General features: G+C 40.4%; 1 protein-coding gene across 2 annotated transcripts in view; it reads right to left on the reverse strand.

Annotated features, from left to right (window-relative positions):
* The window catches only part of MAP3K5 (mitogen-activated protein kinase kinase kinase 5), a 142745-nt gene that overhangs the window by 45864 nt on the left and 72503 nt on the right, over positions 1–24378 (reverse strand). For both annotated transcript variants that reach the window (XM_070733590.1, XM_070733591.1), the window contains exons 6-10: positions 22127–22233; positions 19987–20157; positions 12949–13061; positions 5253–5412; positions 1989–2142 (exon numbers count right to left, since the gene is read on the reverse strand). In XM_070733590.1, coding sequence (XP_070589691.1) covers positions 1989–2142; positions 5253–5412; positions 12949–13061; positions 19987–20157; positions 22127–22233 — 705 coding nt within the window. The remainder of the gene's footprint in view (positions 1–1988; positions 2143–5252; positions 5413–12948; positions 13062–19986; positions 20158–22126; positions 22234–24378) is intronic.

The following is a 24378-nucleotide window of genomic DNA, read 5'->3' on the forward strand; positions in this document are numbered from 1 at the left end:
TAGAATTCCCCAGCCAGCATTTGCTGGCTGGGGAATTCTGGGAATTGAAGTGCAAATATCTTCAAGTTGCCAAGGTTGGGAAACACTGGAATAGAGAGCCAAATTCCAGATTGTAAGGCTTCATAACAGGTATTCTTTATATGGTTTATAATTTTATTAGATAAAACTTTTATGGCTACTACAGGTACTGTTAATGCATGAACTAATCTATGATAAAGTATAAGAGGCCACATGTGGAAAAAGAATAGGCACACAACAAAATGTGTGGTAAGAATCTAAACTTTTATTTTGCCATGTACATGGTAGAGTTTAATTAAAAACTACTGTACATTCTATTATTTGCTGAATGTTTCTTCTCTTCCATCTCCTTTGTTATAAGAAACTTTTTAAAAAATAGTTTTTCATGTATTTCTCTAGTTATTTAATACTGGTTTCAATTATTTGAAAAGATTATTTTTCCAGGGAGGAAAAACAAAATGAAAACATGAAAATTGTTGGTTCAACAAATAAAAAGCCTGACAAGGCATGAGGTAAAAATGCCTCTTTTACCTCTCAATAAATTGTCAAGAATTACAATGGCTTTGGTTTATCCGATTATTTTAAAAAAAACTATTGTAGCCTATGTTAGCTGTTGGTATGTCTTGGTATAGCTAGGCTTTGAGACCTTTGACATACACTGAGCACAGAATCTTAACAGAGTATGGATGTGTGGTAAAGCCAAAGAAAAAAGACACAGACTTAGTACTATTTACATATATAAAAACAGAAACAATCCATAACAAGCACTAAGCCATCCAATATAATAAGCACTAAGCAAATACACTCCCCCTACAAGGCAAAGCAAAAGCGAATGAGCATTAAAGCATCATTGAGGGAAGGAGTACTGGCGCCCTCTTATGGCAAACCAGCCCAAAATATATAAAGTGATAGTACAAGAGACTACAATAGGTAGTTTACAATGGCAAACCCTAACAACCATGTACCTTGTACTAACATTAGCTATTGTTGATAGGTTTTCCTCCAATTCTATAAGAATACACAGATGAAAATTTTGAGGGGGGGAAAAAGGTAGAGAAAAATATTTTGTAGAGGACATCAGGAATAGCAGAATGAAATGCATGCATAAAAAATAAATCTGTAAAGACAGTAGTGATCAGGAGAGTGCAGCTTTTGTAAAAGTAGAAACTAGCTTGCATTCATTCCAGTTTAGGAAATAGCAAATACAAAATAAGATTTACGTTGTTCATTATTTTATTAACTTCAGAGCATATGTTATGAAGAAGTAAAGGAGTAAAGCAAAAAAATTTATTCCCCCAAATTTATGCCAAAAAAATTGAAGTGACTGTGAATACCAAATCCCCAGCTAAGGTTAGTTCAGCAGGGAGGGATCAATAGGTCTCAAATGACAATGTATGGAAAAGCAGCAGGATAGAAATGATAGTGGAAAGGTAAAAAAAGTGGTGAAAAATTCATTTATAGAATGAAAATGGTGTAATCACTGTAACAGATAAGTAGATGGAAAATGATATGTAACTCTATCCCATTTGATTCACACAATTGCTCTGTTATAACTGCAAAAATTGACAGAAGGAAAATTCATAAAATATTTAATAGGGTAACTGTTAAAACTAATTGAATTGTACAGAAAATGTTTCAGTCTGTTATCAAGAGAAACGATTTAACAGCTCAAATTATTTAAGTGGTAAAATAGTTAGAATGACAATCTACAAACTAGCTTCAATTCCTCATTCAGAAATGAAATTCAAGCTCATAATCATAATCTTTTCACCAGAATTGTTGTGACATTGAAGCTAAAACTGTAGAAGAACTGTGTTCTTTATAGGAAAAGCAGGATGTCTAAATCTAATAAAGATCAATTTAATTATGTTTTTTCTAAATTTATTGCCTTCCAAATTAAAGCACTTCTCTTTCCAAATAACCATGTAGCAAGACAAACAGGAAATGAACAGTGTTTAAATTATACTTACGGGAAATCTAACAACAGAGACATCCGTCTTTGTAGCCTCAACTAGAAAATCCATCCAAAAGTCCACAAGTTCATTTTTGCCTACTTGTTGATCTGGATTTAGCTTCTTAAAGTGCTGATATATCAAAATGGTTTCCACAATGGACTTAAGATACCTAGGATAAACCAAGAGAAAATGAAGACTAGTTTGCAACATTTTATATGCTTGCTTGCAATTTTTACCACATTCTTTTTCTACACAGACCAAAAAGCACATCACAAAACTGATTGGCTGGGTTAACATGTACAGACCCCTCTTTTCCCACAAGCTGATACTCCACTATGGTTTTGTTTTTTAATAGCTTCCACCTTCCATTGTGCTTAGGATAATATAAATCACACTGTCCTGGATAGATTCTCTACTACTTTACAGACAAAAGGAAACATATTTTTCTCCCATTCTTAAAATTAATGTGTGCTTCCCTTTTTTTAAGTCAAGAAAATACTTCCATGTTAGTGGTTACTTCTAAAAATTATTTACTTCCAGAAAGGCGGGTGTATCATAAATGGAAATATGCCTCACTGAACTGAAGCCTGAATAAACACAAAGGCCTGTATGGATAAATAAAGATGGAAATAGAACATAAGATGATTATCTCTTATCTCTTCTCTTGATCTGGTTTCAATCACTCCCCATCAGAGTTTCAACTCAAATTGATTCAGGGAGTTATAGTTGCCTAGCAACTACAATACATTTTGCTCATCTTGGAACCCAGCAAAATGTCTGACATAGTTTTTGCTGAAAATCAGCTAAAGAACTATTTTTCAAGATCTGCTTGCTATCTTATTTCTTGGTGCCTTTTAAAAAATAAATACCATACCAAAGTCTCTCAGTCCATCAAACTAGCCTTGAGCAGAACATCAAGCAGAAGCTACACATTGTAAAATAACCGCTTGTGTCAACTCTTGGTTGCCCTCTCATTGATTTAAAACTAGAATGATAAAAGACTAAGAATAAGGGGAGAGAAGGAAATGGACCCAGACTCAGAACTATTCTAGGTCTGTTGAATTTGTACCCATATTTACAGGGGCTGACAGTTCATCAAAATTATTTATAAAATTTTCAAAATAACCATGATCTGACTACAAGAGGTATACAGTGGAGTCAGATATATAGAATTAAAGTGGGCAGTACGTTTTTAAAAAGTTTGTCCTTTATCCCAGGGGTCTCCAACCTTGGCAACTTAAGACTTGTGGACTTTAACTCCCAAAATTCCTCAGCCAGCTTTGCTTTGAATCCATAATCAAAACTCAAGTGCTTTCTCAGGAAAAAATAGAAGCAGAAGGATACCTGGCTAACGCACATATTATGTAATCAGCATTTTTATCCCCAGGTATCAATGCGGTACAGTGTTCCCTCGATTTTCGCGGGTTCAAATTTCGTGAAAAGTCTATACCACGGTTTTTCAAATATATTGATTAAAAAATACTTTGCGGGTTTTTTCCCTATACCATGGTTTTCCCGCCCGATGACGTCATATGTCATCGTCAAACTTTCGTCTGCCTTTAATAAATATTTTTTTAAATAAACTTTAATAAATAAACATGGTGAGTAATAATCTAAATGGTTGCTAAGGGAATGGGAAATTGCAATTTAGGGGCTTAAAGTGTTAAAGCAGAGGTCCCCAACCTTTTTTGCACCAGGGACCGGCTTTAAGCTAGACCAGTTTTCCATGGCCCGGTGGGGGTGGGGGGAGCTAGCTGTCAGCGGCGCCGTAAAAGGGGCGATCAAGAGAGGAATGGGTGAATGAATGGACAGAGGGTGGGAAGGAAGGAAGGAAAGAGGGAAGGTACAGGAAGAAGAAGGGTGCAAAGAAGCAAAGAAAGGTGTGAAAGGGGAGAGTAAGAGAGGAAGGAGTGAAAGAAGGGAATGAGGGAGGAAAGAAGGGAGGAAGGAAAAGGAAAGCAAGAAATGGAGGGAGGAAAGGAAGGAAGGAAAGAAAGAAGGAAAGAGGGAAGGGACAGGAACAGAGGAAGGAAGCAAGGAAACGTATGAAAGGGGAGAGTAAGAGAGGAAGGACTGGAGGGAGGGAGGGAGGGAAGAAGGTAGGAAGGAGAAAGAAAAGAAATAGAGGAAGGGAAGGTAAGAGAGAGAAAGAAAAAGAGCAAGAAAGAAAGCAAGAAAGAGAAAGAAAGAAAGAAAGAAAGGCAACTTCAAAGAAAGGCTCACTGAGCATCTCTCACTCTCTCTCTCTTTCTATCCCTCTTTCTTTCTTTCTTTCTTTCTCTTCCTTTCTCTCTCTCCTCTTCCTTTATCTCCTCTCTCTCTCTCCCTCTCTCTTTCTCTCCCCCCTCTCTCCCCCTTTCCCTCTCTCTTTCTCTCTCTCTCCCTCTCTTGCTATCTCTCCCCCCTTTCCCTCTCTTTCTGCTTGCGGACAGGCTGGCGAGGAGGCCAGCCTGCCGCAAGCAGCCCGAGGAACTCAGAGGTCTGAAGGCGCCGGCGGAGCGGAGAGAAGCCCCCGCTAGGCTGCGCGCTCCGGTCTTTCCTCGGCCCTTCGGAAGGATCGCGCGCCTCTTCTTCCTCCTCGTTTCTTGGTCCCCATCCTCCTTTCTACTTTCTCCCCCTTCTCTTCCTAGCCCACTCGGAATATTCAAAATAAGAAAAGCCTTTGCCGGCGAAGGTTTTTCTTATTTTGAATATTCCAAGTGGGCTAGCAGGGAGATAGGGAGCGCGCGCAACCGCCCGTGCGCCCCCGACATTCAATATCACCTTCCGCCGGCCCCGCCTCTCCTGCAAACCCCCTTGCTGAGAGCCCGGGGCGAAAGTGCTCTCGGCAAATGTGAGGCGGGCAGGGCGTGCGTTCCGGGTGCGGGAGGAGCTGCGGTGAAAGGCAGGAGGTGGCAGAGGAGCAGAGGGGGCAAATTGGGCGAGCGGTGGGCAGCGCGGAAAGGCCGAGGGGGCCCTGGCGCCGCGGACCGGCTGAAAAACCCCAACGGCCCGGTCCTGGTCCGCGGACCGGCGGTTGGAGACCCCTGTGTTAAAGGAAGGCTTGTGATATTGTTCATAGCCAAAAATAGTGTATTTACTTCCGCATCTCTACTTCGTGGAAATTCAACTTTTGCGGGCGGTCTCGGAATGCATCCCCCACGAAAATTGAGGGAACACTGTATACAAAATGGTTTATTCACCTAGCGTTACCAATGTAAAGTAGAATTACTTTAGAATGCAATGTCATTTAATCTGAAAATTAAATATACATTAATGGCACAAGAAAATATTGCTTACCATGCTGGTGTCTTCAACTTGAAGAGCTTTTCCGAGGCATGGATCACTCTTGTGTGATCATTTGCCAATACGCTGGCTCCCAGGAAAAAGCCTACTTCCCAATAACTTTGCAATTTTTCCAAGTTTCCTTTCTTCCCAAGTAGGCTGCTTATTTTAACTCCTGAAGAAATTAAAGTTGTATTTTAGCTGTAATGGTGGGAATTCTGGAACCCAGAACCCTAACCCACCTAGAAACTGTCAGGCTGAAGAACATAGACAGACGCCTTTAAAATTTAATAGATTTAATAAACCTCAGCAGTTACTCACCACAATACTACAAATTTAAAAACTGAGCCACTGCCTAATTTCAAGATATCATTGTTTTCATACATTTATGATTCCCTCTACATTTCTGCACAAGTTTTACTAACCTCAGAGATAAGGCCAAAAACAAAATAATGAGGTTTCAGGGAAACGAGCAAAAACTGATAAAAAGAATGTGTTGTCAACAAAAGTCACAAAATTATTGTTACGAAGCAACCTTCATTTCTTTCATCCAGGTTTCAGTGGGAAGTCTATAAAATTGAATTGAGATTTTCCTGTTTCTCATAAATTAGAAAATTGGCCTTACTAATCAGGCCGTCTTTGACTTATAACCATTCATTTAGTGATGCTGCAATGGCTGTGGAAAAAGTGATGTATGACCATTTTTCACACTTATGACCATTGCAGGATCACTATGGCCAGTTGATCAAAATTTGGATGTTTGGCAATTGGTTCATATTTATGACAGTTGCAATATCTTAACTGTCCCAGTATCATGTGATCACCTTTTGTAACCTTCTGACAAGCAAAGTCAATAGGGAAGCGAGATTCATTTAACAACCTATTACTAATACCTGCAGTGGTTCACTTAACAATTGTGGCAAGAAAGGTCGTAAAATAGGGCAAAACTACTTAGAAACATAGAAACATAGAAGACTGATGGCAGAAAATAGGCGTTGATTGCTTACCTGAACGCCTCTTCTCGTACGGTGAGCGGGTACAGCAGTCACATGGGTTGCTCATGTCCAATCCGGTGGAACTGAGCCTAGTATTAAAAAAGCTTGCCGGATCCGCCCCTTCCCCAGAATTCGCGAATCCATAGACTAGGCTCAGTTGTGAAGCTCTGTAGTGTTCAACTCTCATTGTTAGAGGAAGAAAGATATAGAAAGGTAAAGAAGACACATACAAGGGCGGGAAGTGACTGCTGTACCCGCTCACCGTACGAGAAGAGGCGTTCAGGTAAGCAATCAACGCCTATTCTCCGTACTGAAGGAGCGGGTCCAGCAGTCACATGGGACATACCCAATAGATGGTCCCTAGGGTGGGATTAGCTTGCTATCGTGTGAGATAACGGATTGGAGTACCCTTCTGCCGAAGGCAGCGTCCGCTGAAGCGTAAGAATCAATTTTGTAGTGCCTGATGAAGGAATTTGGCGAGGCCCAAGTGGCTGCTTTGCAGACCTCCTCCAACGGGGCTTGAGTCGCCCAAGCGGCCGAGGTGGCTGCGCTCCTGGTGGAATGCGCAGTGATGTTCCTTGGAACTGAGAGGGAGGCCGACTCATAGGCCTTAGATATAGTCCCTCTGATCCAACGGCCTATTACTGTTGAAGACACTTTGGCCCCCATGACTCTGGGATGATAGGCTACAAAAAGTGCTTCTGACCTCCGAAAGGGTCCTGTGCGTTGGATATATATTCTCAGCGCTCTGGTGAGATCCAGGGTGTGCCATCTAATTGCCAAGGGATGGTCTCGTTGGAGGCAGAAGGAAGGTAGGACCATATCCTGAGATCTGTGGAACATGGAACTGACCTTGGGTAAGAAGGTAGGGTCCAGTCGCAAGACTACCTTGTCCTGATGGAATTGACAAAGGTCCTGCCTGATTGAGAGGGCAGCCAGCTCCGAAATGCGCCGGGCAGAGGTAATAGCCACCAGGAAGGCTACCTTAAAGGATAGGTACCTGAGGGATGCCGATTTTAGGGGTTCGTATGGTGCCTGCGTGAGGGAATGGAGAACCCGTGGCAAATCCCAGGATGGATACCTGTGGACCTTGGAAGGTCTGAGGTTGGCTATGCCCTTGAGGAATTCCTGAACTTCAGGGAAGGATCGGAGAGGCTGTCTGCGGGGACCCCCTAGGACAGATGAAATGGCTGCCAGATGACGCCGGAGGGTGCTGGTGGAAAGTCCTTTATGGAAGCCTTGCATAAGGAAGGAAATAATTCTGTGAATGGGGATGCACAGAGGGGAGAGACCTTCCTGTAGACACCACTGGTGAAACTTGGACCACGTGTGGTCGTAGATTCGATTGGTCGAGCCCCTCCTGGCCTTTAGGATGACCTCCACTGAATCGGGGTCATGACCACGCAGCTCTAAATCTCTCCTGATAACAGCCAGGCGGTGAGGTGGAACCACTCCGGGTCTGGATGGAAAGAGGCCCCCTGCCGCAGCATATCCCCCGAAACGGGGAGTCGCCAAGGGTCCTGGACGGACAGCTGTTGGAGATCCGCGAACCAGGGCCGGCGGGGCCAATGAGGGGCGATTAAGATTACTCGGGCCCTCTCGGTGAGGACCTTGTGAATCACGTCCGGGAGGATTGGAATTGGAGGAAATGCGTAGAGTAGGCCTGGAGGCCATGGACTCCGGAGGGCATTGATTGCTTCCGCTCCCGGGGATGGAAATCTGGAATAGAAGCGAGGGAGTTGGGCGTTCGCATTGGTCGCGAAGAGATCCAGGACTGGTAGGCCGAATCTGAGGGTGATTTGATGGAACAGGTCTTGATGGAGGTTCCACTCTCCTGGGTCTATCGTTGCTCGGGATAGCCAATCCGCCTGGACGTTGAGGCTCCCCGAGATGTGATCGGCTAGGAGCGACTGGAGATGTTTTTCCGCCCAAAGGCCCAACTTGAGGGCCTCCCTCATGAGAGCCTTGGATCTCGTGCCCCCCTGTCTGCAGATATGGCTTTTTGTGGCAATGTTGTCGGTGAGAATGAGAACGTGCCGGTTGGGAATGCGAGGAGAGAAATGCTTCAGAGCCAGGGAAACGGCTCTTAATTCTAGCCAATTGATTGGCCTGGAAGCTTCCTCCGGGGACCACGTGCCCTGGGCTATCATCCCCTGGGCGTGGGCGCCCCATCCCGATAGACTGGCATCTGTGGTGATGACAAATTGATCCGGGCACCTGAACGGGGATCCTCTGTCCATGGCCGGAGACTTCCACCACTTGAAGGATCTGCGAACACTCAGTGGGATGACAATGCGTCGATTTGAGTTGCTGTGCCCCGATCTCTGAAAAGGCAACAGTAGCCACTGGAGTTCCCTAGCATGAAGGCGAGCCCAGGGAATGATGCCTATGCATGACACCATCTTCCCCAAAAGGGAAGATAGAGTAACTATGGATACTGAAGGATTAGATAAAATGTTAGAAATTAACTCCACTATACTGAGTTTTCTCTCGGGAGAGAGAAAAACCTGGGAGGATTTTGAATCAATAATGGATCCCAGGTGAGAAATGGAAGTGGATGGTTGGAGGTGACTTTTATCAAGGTTGATGGAAAATCCATGGTCCTGAAGGACTGACATGGTGACAGAAAGGTCTGTTTTCACTCTCTCTAGGGAGTTCCCATGAATTAAAATATCATCAAGATAACATAAAATGTGGATGGGAGACGCCCGGATATAGGCCGCCAGGGACCCCAAGAGCTTTGTAAAGACCCGAGGGGCCGAGGAAAGGCCAAATGGCATCGCCCTATACTGGAAATGCCTGCCTTGAAAGGAAAAACGTAAATATTTTCTGTGGCATTTGGCTATAGGAATGTGAAGGTAAGCTTCAGTGAGGTCTAGGGAGACCATGAAATCTCCCGAGTGAATGGCGGCCAAAATAGAAGACAAGGAGTGCATCTTAAACTTCCTATATTTGATGAATAGGTTTAGTTTCTTTAAATCCAAAATGGCTCTCCAACCTCCGGAGGACTTTGGAACCATAAATAGGATGGAGTAAAAACCTAGGCCCTTCTGACTAGAAGGGACCGGCTGAATGGCTCTGATGGACAAAAGATGAGAAATGGCCTCCTCCATACGGTTACAATCTGAGGATGACCTGGGAGAAGGGCAGGAAATAAAACGTTTTGGGGGAGGAGAAATAAATTCTAAAAGAAGGCCTGTTTGAACAGTGTCAATGACCCAAGGGTCCTTGGAGGTGAGACGCCAATTTGAGGCGAAATGAGCTAGGCGACCCCCTATGGGAATGGAGGTAAGATTACCATCTAGGTTTTTTTGAAGCCCTGTTAGAGGAAGCTCCCCTTTGGAAACGAAACCCTCTACCCCTGGAGTTCCTACCTTGGGAACGAAAGCGGGGGGAATACTGACCTGGAGATCTCTGATAGGAAGCCGCTTGATCTTGCTGGCGCCCTGGGCGACGAAAGGACTGCGTTTTGGGAACCTTTTTGGTGGTTGGACCCAAAACCTTTTTCTTGTCCGTGGTCTCCGTGAGGAGTGGATCGAGAAGATCACCGAAGAGAAGGTCGCGCTTTAAGGGGCCCTGGGATAACTGCCACTTTTGGCGAACTCCCGCTTGCCAAGGGCGAATCCATAGGAGTCTTCTTGCCGTTGTAGAGGCTGCAATTGACTTAGCAGAAAATCTAGTAGATTGCAAGGTGGCATCAGCCACGTACTGGGCAGCTGCAAAGACCTTGTTGAAGTCTTGTTGACCTCTCAAGTCATCGGGAGGAATGTGCTGTTGAAGTTGGCGAAGCCACAGCAGCATGGCTCTGGAGAAGAAGGAGGCTGCTGCAGAACTTTTAATGGCCCAGGAATCAGCGGAGAATCCTCTTTTGAGCATTTGCTCGATGCGCTTGTCCTCTGGACGGAGGACTTCCTCCGCCTCGCCTGGCACAGCCGCTGCCGAGTGAAGAATTTTGACAGGTTCATCTGGTTTGGGAAAAGATAGAAGCTCTTCATAGGAAGAGGAGAGTTTATACAACTTTCTGTCCTTGGTAGAGGGATTAAGGCCAGAGGCTGGAAAATCCCACTGTTTGAGTAAGGCATCTTTAAACAATTTAGGCATAGGAATTACCTCATTATCCTCCTGTTCCTCTGTGAAGTAAGGTAAATTCTCCTCCGGGGGATCAGTGGAAGTGGAGGCTTGTTTCTCCTGGGCTGCTAATCCCGTAGAAATTCTAGCTTTGAGGAGGAGAGATTTGAATAGTTGAGAAGGGAAAATAGTAATTGGAGGAGGGACCTTTATTTGGGATTCCTCATCCTCTGATAAGCCCTGGAAAGGGTCTTCATCCTCCTCTACATCCTCATATTCATCCTGGGAGGATTCTGAATCATCCTGAATAGGAGCTCTGACCGCTGGGGAAGAACCCAAGGGGCGGGAGGAACGAGAAGGAGGAAGAGGTAAAGGAAGCTCATTGATGGAGGAGAGTTTGGCATCAATGGCTTTGGACAACACAGCAAAAATAGATTGGAACTCAGGAGGTAAAGTGGAAATATCAGCAGAAATGGCAGAAGAATTCCTAAAGGCCTGGGAGGATCCTGGCTGGGGGGAATCTTCAATAATATCTGGTTCCTCTGGACCTATGCCCCATAGGTTAGGTTGGGGTCTGTCTAGGTTTGGCTCATCCAGAGATAACACAGGGACCCCAGAAGGAGGCAGACTAGAGGCCTCTGGTGGGTCTTGACTACTGATTACTTGGGCCTGCACTTTCAAACGTTTTGCTGATTTGTCATGAATTTTTTGTAGGGCTAGGTCCCTTCTCTTCTCAGCCCTGGTGACCTTGGTCGAGGGACGGGCCCCTGGAGAAGAGGAGGAAGAGGCCTGGGGGATACTAGTAATCTCATCGCCTGTAGGCCTGGCCTCTCTGGGACCTTTAGTTGTGCCTCTCTTGGGAAAAGTAGCCATAGTCTGACAATTAACAGAAGACAAGGCTGAGCCAATAACTAAATTATAAGGAGAAGATTTCAAGGACTTCCCAAGAGGAATGGATCCTGCTTCGAGGCCTCGAAGCTGCTGAGACGTGAGGACAATCTGGGCAAACCCAGAGTTCGTGCCCCCAAATCCAGCGGGGCCAGCCTCCCTAAACTTTGCAATTAAGTAAAACCAAGGCACTCTGGTTGGAGGCTTAGCCGGTGGAGAATTTAGCCTGGGACCCCCAAGGCCCGCTCCCGGATCCACGCGGTGGACTGAGGCCTACGCGGCTGGCAGAAGGCCAACACGAGAGGCCTAGATATTTTAAAAAAGGGCGCGAAGGCCTTCGCGCCGAAAAAAATCGCTCCGTAGAATTTCTTAAGGGAAAAGCGATCGACTAAGTCCAGGAGACTAGAAGGCGTCTCACTCCGCAGGAGGTATTTTATAAGCCCTTAAATATTTGTATACAATAATAAAACAATAATTCAATGATAAATACTTGCACCAGAACCTCCAGGCCAAGGGATTAGAAGAATCCACAAGCGGCCGCAGGAATCGTAACCGGCAAAACCGCCGGGGGAAAACGAAACCGCAACTTCTCCCAAGGAAAAAAGCCGAGCCGCTTTATTTCTTTTTTCCTTTTAAGCGGCTGGCGCAATTAGTGCAAGTAATTGAATAAAGACAATAAATCTTACTACTTTTTTGAAGGAAAGGTCGAAGGGAAGGTGTTAGAATGTTGAACGAGCATTCACAATACAACCGCAGGATATGCGAACTGAGCGAATTCTGGGGAAGGGGCGGATCCGGCAAGCTTTTTTAATACTAGGCTCAGTTCCACCGGATTGGACATGAGCAACCCATGTGACTGCTGGACCCGCTCCTTCAGTACGGAGAAAGACCTCATGGTCCATCTAGTCTGCCTTTATACTATTTCCTATATTTTATCTTAGGATGGATATATGTTTATCCCAGGCATGTTTAAATTCAGTTACTGTGGATTTACCAACCACGTCTGCTGGAAGTTTGTTCCAAGGATCTACTTACTCTTTCAGTGAAATAATATTTTCTCACGTTGCTTTTGATCTTTCCCCCAACTAACTTCAGATTGTGTCCCTTGTTCTTGTGTTCACTTTCCTATTAAAAACACTTCCCTCCTGGACCTTATTTAATCCTTTAACATATTTAAATGTTTCGATCATGTCTCCCCTTTTCCTTCTATCCTCCAGACTATACAGATTAACATCTGTCTTGCTCAACAAGAGAGATTTTGGGCTAAATTGAACATTTGAAAGTTGAAGACTACCTGTATTAGCTTAATAATACCTCGTATTAACCCAATAACCTAATATTGCTGAAATAATGGAAAATGTTATAGTAGGTAGCTATTACTATGGATTTTACACTTATAACAAGATACACTTCTTGCTGTTCACATAAAATATACTAAAGGGAAATCATGGCCTGAAAGATTTTACAGGGCCAAAGGTTCAATATAAAATTATTTAGAAGAATCAACAATGTTCATTCATATCTGTTCACAGTTTATTCCATGATACCCCCTGAGCTGTTACAGGTCTGTAGGGAAAAAAATCTATTCTAAAAACTGAATTTTCTCAAAATGATCTATATATGCTGTCGTAGTGGAAGATGTATTTTAAATGAAGAGGAGACTGTGACTTCAAACATGAGATTGCTTCCCATAAAACAGAAGGTGGTAAATATCTTGTCACTGAATTTGATTTGCTGGTGAATCAGTAAGCTATAATTACCAACTTTCCGTAATTCAAAAGAGGTATCAAACTGATGCCCAGCAGCCAAGAGGAGAACTGCATAATTAATTCCAGACTGTAATGATGGTTCTGACTCAAATGCCTTCTTGAACCTAAAAGAGAAAAAGTAATTCATTAAGAGACAATTTTGGACATTCTTAAATGATTACCACAATTGATTTAATACAACTCAACTAACTTATACAAGTCTACGGAGAGGGGTGGCATACAAATCTAATTTAATAATAATAATAATAATAATAATAACAACAACAACAATAATAATAACAACAACAGCAACAATAATAATAATTATTATTAGCCTCTGTTATATTCCAACTCATGGTTATTTTAGGAGCCCAAACACATACATCCTTCCTCTTCTCTTTTCTTTCTTCTGTGTTTTTGCAATTATGAAAACTGCATAACTTTGCAAACGTTTTGCTAAATATATATATATGTTTTCAACATTAAAGTTTTTTGACATTTATATTAGAAATATGATTTTAAACCCCACACTAAACACTATTTAAAGCAGATTATTTTTATTGTATGAATCTATAGAAATAAATGTAAATGCAATATACTAGCTAGAAGAAAATACATAAACAAATTAGTCAAGAATATGGTACTCAATTCATTGACGTAAATGCATTTTAATAGTGGCACCAGTGCAGGCGTGTAGAAAAGTCAGCTTCCTTTCTCATATTGTTTGATTTCATTTTTAAAAAGTATAAATCCATAATTCCCTTTTACTGCCATTTCCAACTGCTGCCTCTAATATATGGAAATCATATTTAGCCATCAAAACCAGTAATTATTAACAGCTTTATTCATCAAAAGTTATAAATGACAGAATTAACATCACATGTTCTAACTTATTCTGCAGGCTTACTCCTGTTGAATAAGTGCTGTACAATGAATATGAATTATGTTACACAGAACTCCAGATCTGAAAGAATCCAGGAACATGACATATAGACTTTTTTAGTCAAGCTAAAAGTCTGATTGGCATATGCTGATGAAAGCTCAAAATTATTATTATTATTATTATTATTATTATTATTATTATTATTATTATTATTTATTAGATTTGTATACCGCCCCTCTCCGCAGACTCGGGGCGGCTCACAGCACAATAAAAACAGTTTATAACAAATCTAATAATTTACAGTTTAAAATATTTAAAAACCCCATTATTAAACAGACATACACACAAGCATACCATACATAAATTGTATAGGCCTGGGGAAGATATCTCAGTTCCCCCATGCCTGACGACAAAGGTGGGTTTTAAGGAGTTTGCGAAAGGCGAGGAGGGTAGGGGCAGTTCTAATCTCAGGGGGGAGCTGGTTCCAGAGAGTCGGGGCCGCCACAGAGAAGGCTCTTCCCCTGGGGCCTGCCAACCAACATTGTTTAGTTGACGGGACTCGGAGAAGGCCCACTCTGTGGGACCTGATCGGTCACTGGGATTCGTGCGGCAGAAGGCCATTCCCTGGAAATGCCACATATTTGAATCTTGAACTTTGAATATGCAAAGTACTGTATGTACTCCAGCACTGAATAGAAGTAACAACAGTAAACAATAACAACAACAATAGGCACTTGACACTACACCCACATCCACATCCATTTTCACAAAATGAAAAGTTATTGCATTGATTTTATTGCTGTTAATTTATTAAAGATTTCTAAGATGACAATAGCCCAATTTTGTTGTCCCTATTTTAGTTGGAACTCCTCCATTTCTCTGGAGTATGAGAAAAAAAAGGATGTTTAGATTATCAAAATGTTAATTTCCAATTTAAAGCATATGTTCTTTATTTATTATTAAGTTATTGGCAAGCACATTATAATTTATCCTTACTTTATCTGTCATTCCTGCTGCTTTATTTGGTAACCGTAAATGAGAATTCTGTCAAATATATAAAGAGAAGGGACAGTATTTCTCCTTCTGAGAGAGGCTATTTCAGCATTAAGATCATCAGATGATTAAGATCATTTCTTTCCTTAATTTAAAGAAAGGCTCACTGAAAGAGAGTTCTCCATAATGGATAGGAAGTTGGGTTCTGCCACTTCATCTCTGTACTAAAGTCTCTTTGTATTTGGTTACTCATCAGATATAGTCCTGATTATTTTAAAAGTGTTCATTTATTACAAATTCATTGTAATAAGGATTCCATGTTTATTTTTTTTTAAATTATTGGTACATCAATATTTGTAGCTCTATGCAACACTCGACCCAGCGACGCAAGAGATGTGAAAGGAATCAGCTGGAGAAAAATTCACAATAAGTGGGAGACAAAAATAGACATGTCCTTTCAGTCTGAGGACTGAGTCAAAGAGGGGGAAATAGAGGCAGAGATCTACTATTAGTCAGACTTGGTCCTTATAGGTTGAATGGACGGTGTCACCCCATTCTTGAATGTTAGCTCCACCCACTATGGAGAATACCACAAGGAAGGCATGTCCGTCATTTTCTTTCTATAACCTTTTTAAATGCTACAAGACATGGTTAAAGACAATGGCTAGGAATCCAGTGAAAAGAGGAACTACCACCATCTTCATTCTAAAATTCCATATAATCTATAATATATTCCATATAATACTATAATTAGTATTATTATTGCTGCAAAAGTTAAAGAGAACTTTTGTTAAAGAGAACTTCTGCAAGTAAGGTGTCTCTTCTAGAATGTAACCAGCTGAAGACTGAAAGACTTTATCTTGCACCTTAAGTACAAACTGAACGTGCTAGGAAAGAAATAGCTAGATCTGCCAAATGGATAGCTTGCATATCTGGAGGAAAGGGGCTTTTCTGCAGTGTCAGAAGAAATATTTTAGCTGGAATAGAACCCACAAGCTTTAGGCCTCTGGGTTGTTTGCATTTAAACAACTACGGTAAGATTTGGGCATTTTCCAGAATTCTTTATTACACAAAATAATTACAAGTCAACAACTGTTGACTATGGTTGACTGACTACATTTTTCCTAAACTAATGTTAAAACGGGCAAAGAAAAGCACAAAGAGTGCCAATGATTCAAGACATCCCATATCATTCTCAGCCCCCTTTTAAAAAAAAGAACCTCTCTGAGAAATGTTATTCTTGCTGCTAATTTTTAACCCCGTTCAAATGTTCATGAGAGTCACAAGTTTTAAAAACATCACAAGGGGTGGGGGGGGGAAGCAAAGTCCAGGCAGAAAGACAATCCCGGTCTCTATCAATTCAAAGCTGGCATCAAAAATCAGAATGGTTGCACTACCATAGTCAAACCCACAGGAGAAATGGCAGTCAAATTCTCTCTTTCTATTTTCCTTTGGAAGAATAAACTTTTTCCACTAAAATATTGCTGGCCAGTTATGACAATTGTCACGGTTTGTAAATAATTAAAGTCCGTTAGAACTTTAATCACCGCGGAGGTGATGGATGGAAGCCCAGTCATTTGTTCAAAACAAGATTTCTTTTATTATAAAAGCAGAAAATAAACATGTCTCGATGGACAACATAATAAAACATGTCTTCACATGATAGAGGTAGAATGGAGAAAGAATCTTAGAGTGAAGAAGAAGGATGTGATGTTAGATGTGGCAGGATATTACATCATAATAGGAGGATCTTAGTAAAACACAGAGTTAACTATTTAATTACTGAATGTCTCTGGGGCTGTCAATATTCAACGTGACAACAATGGCTACCCGTTTTTCCATCTGACATGAAAATATGAATCTGAAATGTAGAAGTGTTATAGCAGGTTCATTTTATGCCATATTGTATTTTGTATTATTAAACCATAGTGTCATGTGAATACTGTGTTTTTGAACCATGGTTTGCAGCTTAGGCAGGAAACTACTAGTAATCACGGTTTCTTATTAAACAAGTGTAATGAACGATGGCTTGGCCTGATATAACTACAAAAGAAGAAGACAACACGGCACTGATTTGTTCTTTCCAAGGATCTGTTCAACAATTTGGTCCTTTTTCTGTTGCGGCAGCTGCTGTATTCAGTTTTGCTGTTCAAATGGAGAGGCCACAGGCATCAGCAGAAAGAGCAAGGTGACTTCAATGATAGGTAATCAGTGACTTTTGCCCCTCTTTTATAATTTCACAGTGATTTGGAGCACTAGTTTCATAGCTGATATGGATCATGGGAAAAGAATTGATGTAAATATTGATGTAAATATATTCACTATCCAAAACTAATTTAGTCTTCGGAGTCTTCGGAGAGGGGCGGCATACAAATCTAATAAATTATTATTATTATTATTGTTGTTGTTGTTGTTGTTGTTGTTGTTGTTGTTGTTGTTATTATTAATCCAGCATGATGACAGCATGTCATTAGCAGAATTAGCATTCTTAACTGCCCTGAAAATGTGTAACAACAGTCCAGAATATTTCTGCTATTGATTTGTTAGTAGGAAATAGTTTTATCTCTTCAGTTTCCTAGTTCTCCTTTTTTTGCTCTTTTTCCATCTATTATAATTTGCCTTTTTAATAATGCTGGCTTGGAAGCTTGCATCAGACAAATTCTGCTGTCTGCAAGCATTGAATCTGCCCCCATACCAATTTAACTTCTGCCTGGCTTGTTGGTCAGTCTCTTGACAATAATCCTTTCCCCCAGTTTATGAGGTCAGCATAAAAAGCCACAGGAAAAATCTGACAGCTAATAATTAACCTCTTATCTCTGTGTCCATATTAACTGAAATCTTATCGCCTAGCAGCATTCACTCTAGTTCTCCATGTAAAAACAAGCAGATCACAAGAAAAGACAGAAAGATAAGCTGCAGGGATTTGGATTATGCTTCAGTGGGCCTTTCAAAACAATTTTATATATTTGCGTGCGATGAAGGTAGAATTGCGATGGCACAAAAAAAACCCCAATTGATTCCCAACAGGTGTGCAGTCTAGACCTGATTATGAAATGAGTCCTTGTAATGTAGACTATAAAATGACCACACCTTATATTTGATTAGCAGAATATAAGGAAATATTGGTGAGGAGTCATTATGAAGAGAACCCTTCACTTTTGCATAAAGCTGAAATTCTCTAAAGTGAATGGATTTTTTTTTAACTGCTAGTTTCTTAACTTTGCCAACATTCAATGGCTTTTCATTTTAAGAAGTACAGTCGACCACGATTAGAAATTGTTTTGAAATATTCCAGAGATACTTTTAATTTTTTAAGCACTATATCTTGCAATGTCTTCAAAGCAACCAAATAAAATGTTAAATAGAAATAATAAAACAAATGGAACAATTTCCTAGGAAATGATAGGAAACCGTCTTCTAGGATGTGGAAGTGATATCAAGGGTAGATATCATAGTTCCATAACTATGTGACAATCACAGAAAATGTGTCTAATCAGTGTTTGTACAATGATTGTGATTAAGACATAATGAACAGATTTGCATAATACTGTACATTATATCATTTCTATAGACTGCATAGGGACTGTTAAGTTTTCTACACAGTTCTTCTACACAGTCAAAAGCAAGTTAAATGGAAAATAAAATAAATAATCAAAAATCAAATTATCTCTGAAATTTGCTGATTTATTATAATTAGTCAAATCTATAGATGTTAAAGAATAATGCAACACAGAGAGATATTACCTAAAAGATCTGAAAACTATCCAATCTGACTAAATTTTATTTATTCATTATAAGTAAAATATATTCATTATAAGTAAAATGTATTTATTTTACTTATAATGTAATCCTTTGCTTACACATTTCTTTAGTGACCGTTCAGTTAGAAGGTCACTGAAAACAGTGACTTACGACCATTTTTTACATTTACGACTGTTGCAGCATCTCCATGGGTCATATGATCAAAATTCAGACACTCAGCAACTGCGTTATATTTATGACAGTTGCAGTGTCCCAGGGTCATGTGGCAACCTTCTGACAAGCAAAGTCAACAGGAAAGCTGTTAAGATATTCATGAATTGTGAGAGCCAATGGTAACAATGTCAGCCAATGAATAGGCATAACAACTAAGTCAGCCAATGGGAGCTAAACACTCCTGAGTCTGTGCAGAGAATCAAAACTGAAACTGGAAGGCTGGGAGTGGCTTAGTGCTTTTTGTTCTCTCTCCTCTTTGTACTCTCTGCTGAAATGAAACTAACTCCTAGAAACATAGAAACATAGAAGACTGATGGCAGAAAAAGACCTCATGGTCCATCTAGTCTGCCCTTATACTATTTTCTGTATTTTATCTTAGGATGGATATATGTTTATCCCAGGCATGTTTAAATTCGGTTACTGTGGATTTACCAACCACGTCTGCTGGAAGTTTGTTCCAAGGATCTACTACTCTTTCAGTAAAATAATATTTTCTCATGTTGCCTTTGATCTTTCCCCCAACTAACTTCAGATTGTGTCCCCTTGTTCTTGTGTTCACTTTCCTATTAAAAACACTTCCCTCCTGAACCCTATTTAACCCTTTAACATATTTAAATGTTTCGATCATGTCCCCCCTTTTCCTTCTGTCCTCCAGACTATACAGATTGAGTTCATTAAGTCTTTCCTGATACGTTTTATACTTAAGACCTTCCACCATTCTTGTAGCCCATCTTTGGACCCATTCAATTTTGTCAATATCTTTTTGTAGGTGAGGTCTCCCGAACTCCTGCTTGTGTTAACTTGAAGAAATAATCTGCTAATGATATTGTAAATTCATCTGTTATATATTATGTTTATAAAGAAGTTTATGAATCCAGCTGAATCAGTCGTGTGTGTATGATTCTGGTTTTGATTTTGCAACAAACTTTAATAGAAGCCAGATTCACTTAATAATCATGTTACTAACTCAACAGCAGCAGTGACTCAACAACTGTGGCATGCAAGGTCATAAAATGGGTGAAAATTCACTTAACAGCCTCACAACATAAATTTTGGGTTTAATTGTGCTTTTAAGTCGAGGACTATAAATATTAATTAAACCACTGCTTCAGAAACACATTTGAAGAATAAAAATTCAGTGTTCTTTTAACATCAAAAAGTAAACTCATACAGACACGTGGTAATAAAATAGTACCTACCACAAAGCTCCTTGATCTCGACTCTCAGTGTCTTTAAACCCAGAATCCAAGAACGTGTCTTTATAGATTCTTCCCACAAGACAGTACATATCAGAAGCAACTTGGCTCTCTTGCTCCACTAGAGGTATCATGATATCTAGAGCTTTCTGCCTGTCACCAGGTAGATTTCGTCTGTTTTATTTAAAAAACAAAATACAAACATTTGAGTATTCCATAGCAATAGTCCTAATGCATTATCACTTCGCATGCCAAAGATGATGTAGCATGTCCGACTAGGGAAAATAAATTTAATAGATTTTTACTGGATCCATTTGAAAACAATTTCTTTTGCACTTTCTAGAGATATATTTCATAGGGATCTCAATTCATTTATTTAAATTGCCTGACTCTCAAATGACTCTCAGTGACTGATATGATTAAAGAGAGATGAGAAATAGGGAGAGTTCAAAAAAGGATATACAGTATATTCCTGGCCGGGGGGGGGGGGGGGAGGAATCACGTGTTAGATCAGTGAGTCTCACCCTGGGGATCGGGACCCTTTGGGATCGAACGACTGTTTCACAGGGGTCGCCTAAGACCATGGCGAAAGATAAATTTCTAATCTGGTACCTTAGAACATATTTTTACAATCCAACCAATCAGGCATTTACAGTGGAACTATATTAAGGGGTCATGGCATTAGAAAGGTTGAGAACCACTGTGTTAGATTATAAAAGGAAACTTATATAAATTCAAGAAACCACCTAATCCAAGAAACAACGTCACTTTTAAAAAACATAGAAACTCTTGTTTGTTTGCTTGCTTGTTTGTTTATTTGCCACTCACTCCAAATGGATTCTGAGCGGCCAACAATCGGAATAAATGCAACAACAATAAAAACAGTTAAAATCGAACAATAAAAATCAATAATAACAATATAATGTTCCCTCGCTTTTCGTGGGGGATGCGTTCCGAGACCGCCCGCGAAAGTCAAATTTCCGCGAAGTAGAGATGCAGAAGTAAATACACTATTTTTGGCTATGAACAGTATCAGAAGCCTTCCCTTAAACCTTTAAACCCCTAAATTGCAATTTTCCATTCCCTTAGCAACCATTCAGATTATTACTCACCATGTTTATTTATTAAAGTTTATTTAAAAAAATATTTATTAAAGGCAGACGAAAGTTTGGCGATGACATATGACATCATTGGGTGGAAAAAAACGTGGTATAGGGAAAAAACCCGCAAAGTATTTTTTAATTAATATTTTTGAAAAACCATGGTATAGACTTTTCACGAAGTTCGAACCCGCGAAAATCGAGGGAACACTGTAATATAAAAAACATACCTACTTGCAATCAACCTAATTCCAGGCCTGCCAGAAAAGCCAGGTCTGCTGGAAAAGCCAGATCTCTTCCGGCTTTACAGAAGAGTGTGAAGTTCCTAAGAGTGCGAAGTTTGATGGGGGAGGAGTAGGATGCTGTTCCAGAGAGCAGACCCCACAATAGAGAAGTCATACTTCCAATAATTGGTTTCAGTGAAAAAGCTGGGTGCCTCCACACTGTGCTATGTTGAAGGACAGACAGAAACTGCTGGAGATGAAATCCCAAATGTGAACCAGTTGTTTAAAGAATCCCAAAAGTGAATGGACAGCTCCTAGTGTTGTACTACACTGTACCACATTAATAGTCTGAAACATCAATGTATAAAAGAGATGTAGCAAAATGATGCTTAATCATTCTTGCCCTTCTCCCTCATTTTTTAAATTATGTCCCGTTATCATAGTTGAACAGCTAATAATAGAATCATGCACATCCGTATCATTTCTTTTGCAGCTCCACTGTGCCTGTTTTTTTTTCTAGGCTGAACAGTGTTAATTTGTGTGCTATGCTTTTGAGTTTGTTTCACGCACCATTCAATCAACATTGGTTTTTTCGGGCTTTTGCTGTGTTCAAACTGCAGAAAATAAATTTAATGGTGATAGAAAGCCAAAGTCAAGATGGGAAGTCAAATCTACCTACCGTAGAAGCAAGAGACACAGGATGAAAAAAATGCCAAAGTATTTGTATGTGTGCGGGGGTTTTTTTTAATGGAAGGCTATTTTGATTGTGGACAAACTGCGATCAAACGCTATAGTTTCAAGAGAAAGGAAAGTTCTTACCTATTCAGTGCAAATGCATAATGAAATTTCACATGATGATGCAAAGCCAAGTCAAAGGTTGGAAGTCTTTCTAATGCCTCTACCAATTTCACAATGGAATCATAATCCTTCCAAAAAAGATAAATAAAAAATGTATTAAAACATTATATCAGTTAAGGCAAAAATAAGAATAAAAAGAAGAAGACAAACTGACTAAGTCTTTCTGTGGCCTGAAAAATAAAAAAACTACATACTGAATGGATGTAATACCTAAGTTGGAACCTACAATAATAGTATTTGGCCATAGCTCCGTTCAGTTCTCTTTTGTCTACAAAAGAATGGAATACCTTTGGCTTTTACTCTGTTATTTGTTGCTGACTATAGAAGGTGGCATTCATCTCCATTTCAAAGCCATTGAGCCAGCACTGCCTTGAAGACATTTCCCTGGTCATGTGCCCAGCTCTTGGTTTCCTCCCCATTGAAATGGTACCCATTTACTCACAATTTCATACTTTCAAACTGCTAGGTGGGCAGGAGCTAGGGAAAGACAGGAGTTCACCCTCTTGCGCGAAGCTCAGGTTTCAAACCCAGGCTGTCGGCTTTCCAGCCAACAAGCCCTGTCCTAATGTTTTTTTGTCTTTTCTATCTCTACTTTATACAGTAGTACCTCTAGATACGAGCTGCTCCACATGTGAGTATTCCAAGTAACGAGCCGCGACGCGAGCGAAATTTCTGTTTGACAACCGAGCTCAAATTTTGCATACGAGCCGAGCTTCCGCTAGGTGGCGCAAGAATCTCCTTGCTTCCTGTTATCTCGGCGCGAAAAACAAAGTCTAAAGGCATTCGTTCGAGATGCGAGTTGATCGACTTACGAGCTCGGGTCTGGAACGAATTAAACTCGTATGTCGAGGTACCACTGTACTTATATTATGTTAAACAGTACAATACTATATTTGTATGATAAATAAAGAAAATAAATAAATAAATAAATAAATAAAATCTTAATCACCAAGCCATCACATTACCCTTTTGATCTACAAAGCTGACTCTAATTATATTCAGAAGGAGGCCACATCTTTTCATTGTTTTCAAACTTTTAAAAGGGCAACTGAAAGACCTGACATTTCTTAATGTTACATGTGATTCAAGAGTAGGGATAGTTTTGATCAGTGTGAGATTTAAAAACACACAGATGTTATATCTCCCTCCCTCCCTTCCTTCCGTCTTTCTTTTGCAATTGGAAATATACTTTGAATTTTGATACGAAATGTTTCCATAATCAAATCAAGTCTTTGTAGCCAACAGTGCAATCAAAAATAATCAAAGAACAGGACAGGCTGAGGACAATTAACCTCAACTCTCACATCACTGTTGAATTTTCTACATAGGTTGACATGTCATTAATAATGTTATGTTCTCTGTCGCTCTCTCAATGCCTTAATAGTGACTATTTCATTTTGGCAGTTTCAGATAGTTATTTATGCTTAAGCATTTCTGGAACATGTTTTCCATTTTCATAGTGCAGTATCTTTCTAAGCCATTTCCTTTCCATCTCATCCCATCCCATAAATGACAGCATATATTCCACTGTCTAGTCTGTGCACCTTGTTGTTCTGCCTAAAATAATATGCAAACTACAAAGTTGAGAGGAAGATGGCTTTCCTTTAAGGCAGTGTTTCCCAATCTTGGCAACTTGAAGATATCTGGACTTCAACTCCCAGAATTCCCCAGCCAGCATTCGCTGGCTGGGGAATTCTGGGAGTTGAAGTCCAAATATCTTCAAGTTGCCAAGGTTGGGAAACACTGCTTTAAGGTGTATGCATGGCTTATGGTAGCTCTTATCCTCCTGCTAATGCTAGAGGCTGAAGCCTTCAGACCTCTAGATTGAGAACCATACTTAATAAACAAGGCCTCTGTTTTCCGTAAAGAAGCTGTCCTGCCCAAGTATACCTTAATGGCTCTTGGGACGTCTAAAGAGCGCCACATGTTTTCTAATTGGTTTGTGTGATTCGCACAAAAAGAAGATAAGAGAGAGCAGTGAAAAATTGAATTAATTCTGGGAGTAAATGAGGGACCCAAACAAAAAAATACCCTCTCAGAGTGGAAAATACATAAATTCTGCCTAATGGAAAGGGAGGCCAACTCTGATACACATCTAGCAGAGGTAATAGCTACCAAAAAACACAATCTTATGAGTTAAGTGTGTCAAGGAAGCCTCACATAACGGTTCATAAGGCAGCCCTGGGAGAGACTCCAAAACAAATGGTAAATCT

The sequence above is a fragment of the Erythrolamprus reginae genome, chromosome 1, assembly GCF_031021105.1.
Source record: "Erythrolamprus reginae isolate rEryReg1 chromosome 1, rEryReg1.hap1, whole genome shotgun sequence".
In the NCBI taxonomy this organism is placed as follows: Eukaryota; Metazoa; Chordata; class Lepidosauria; order Squamata; family Dipsadidae; genus Erythrolamprus; species Erythrolamprus reginae.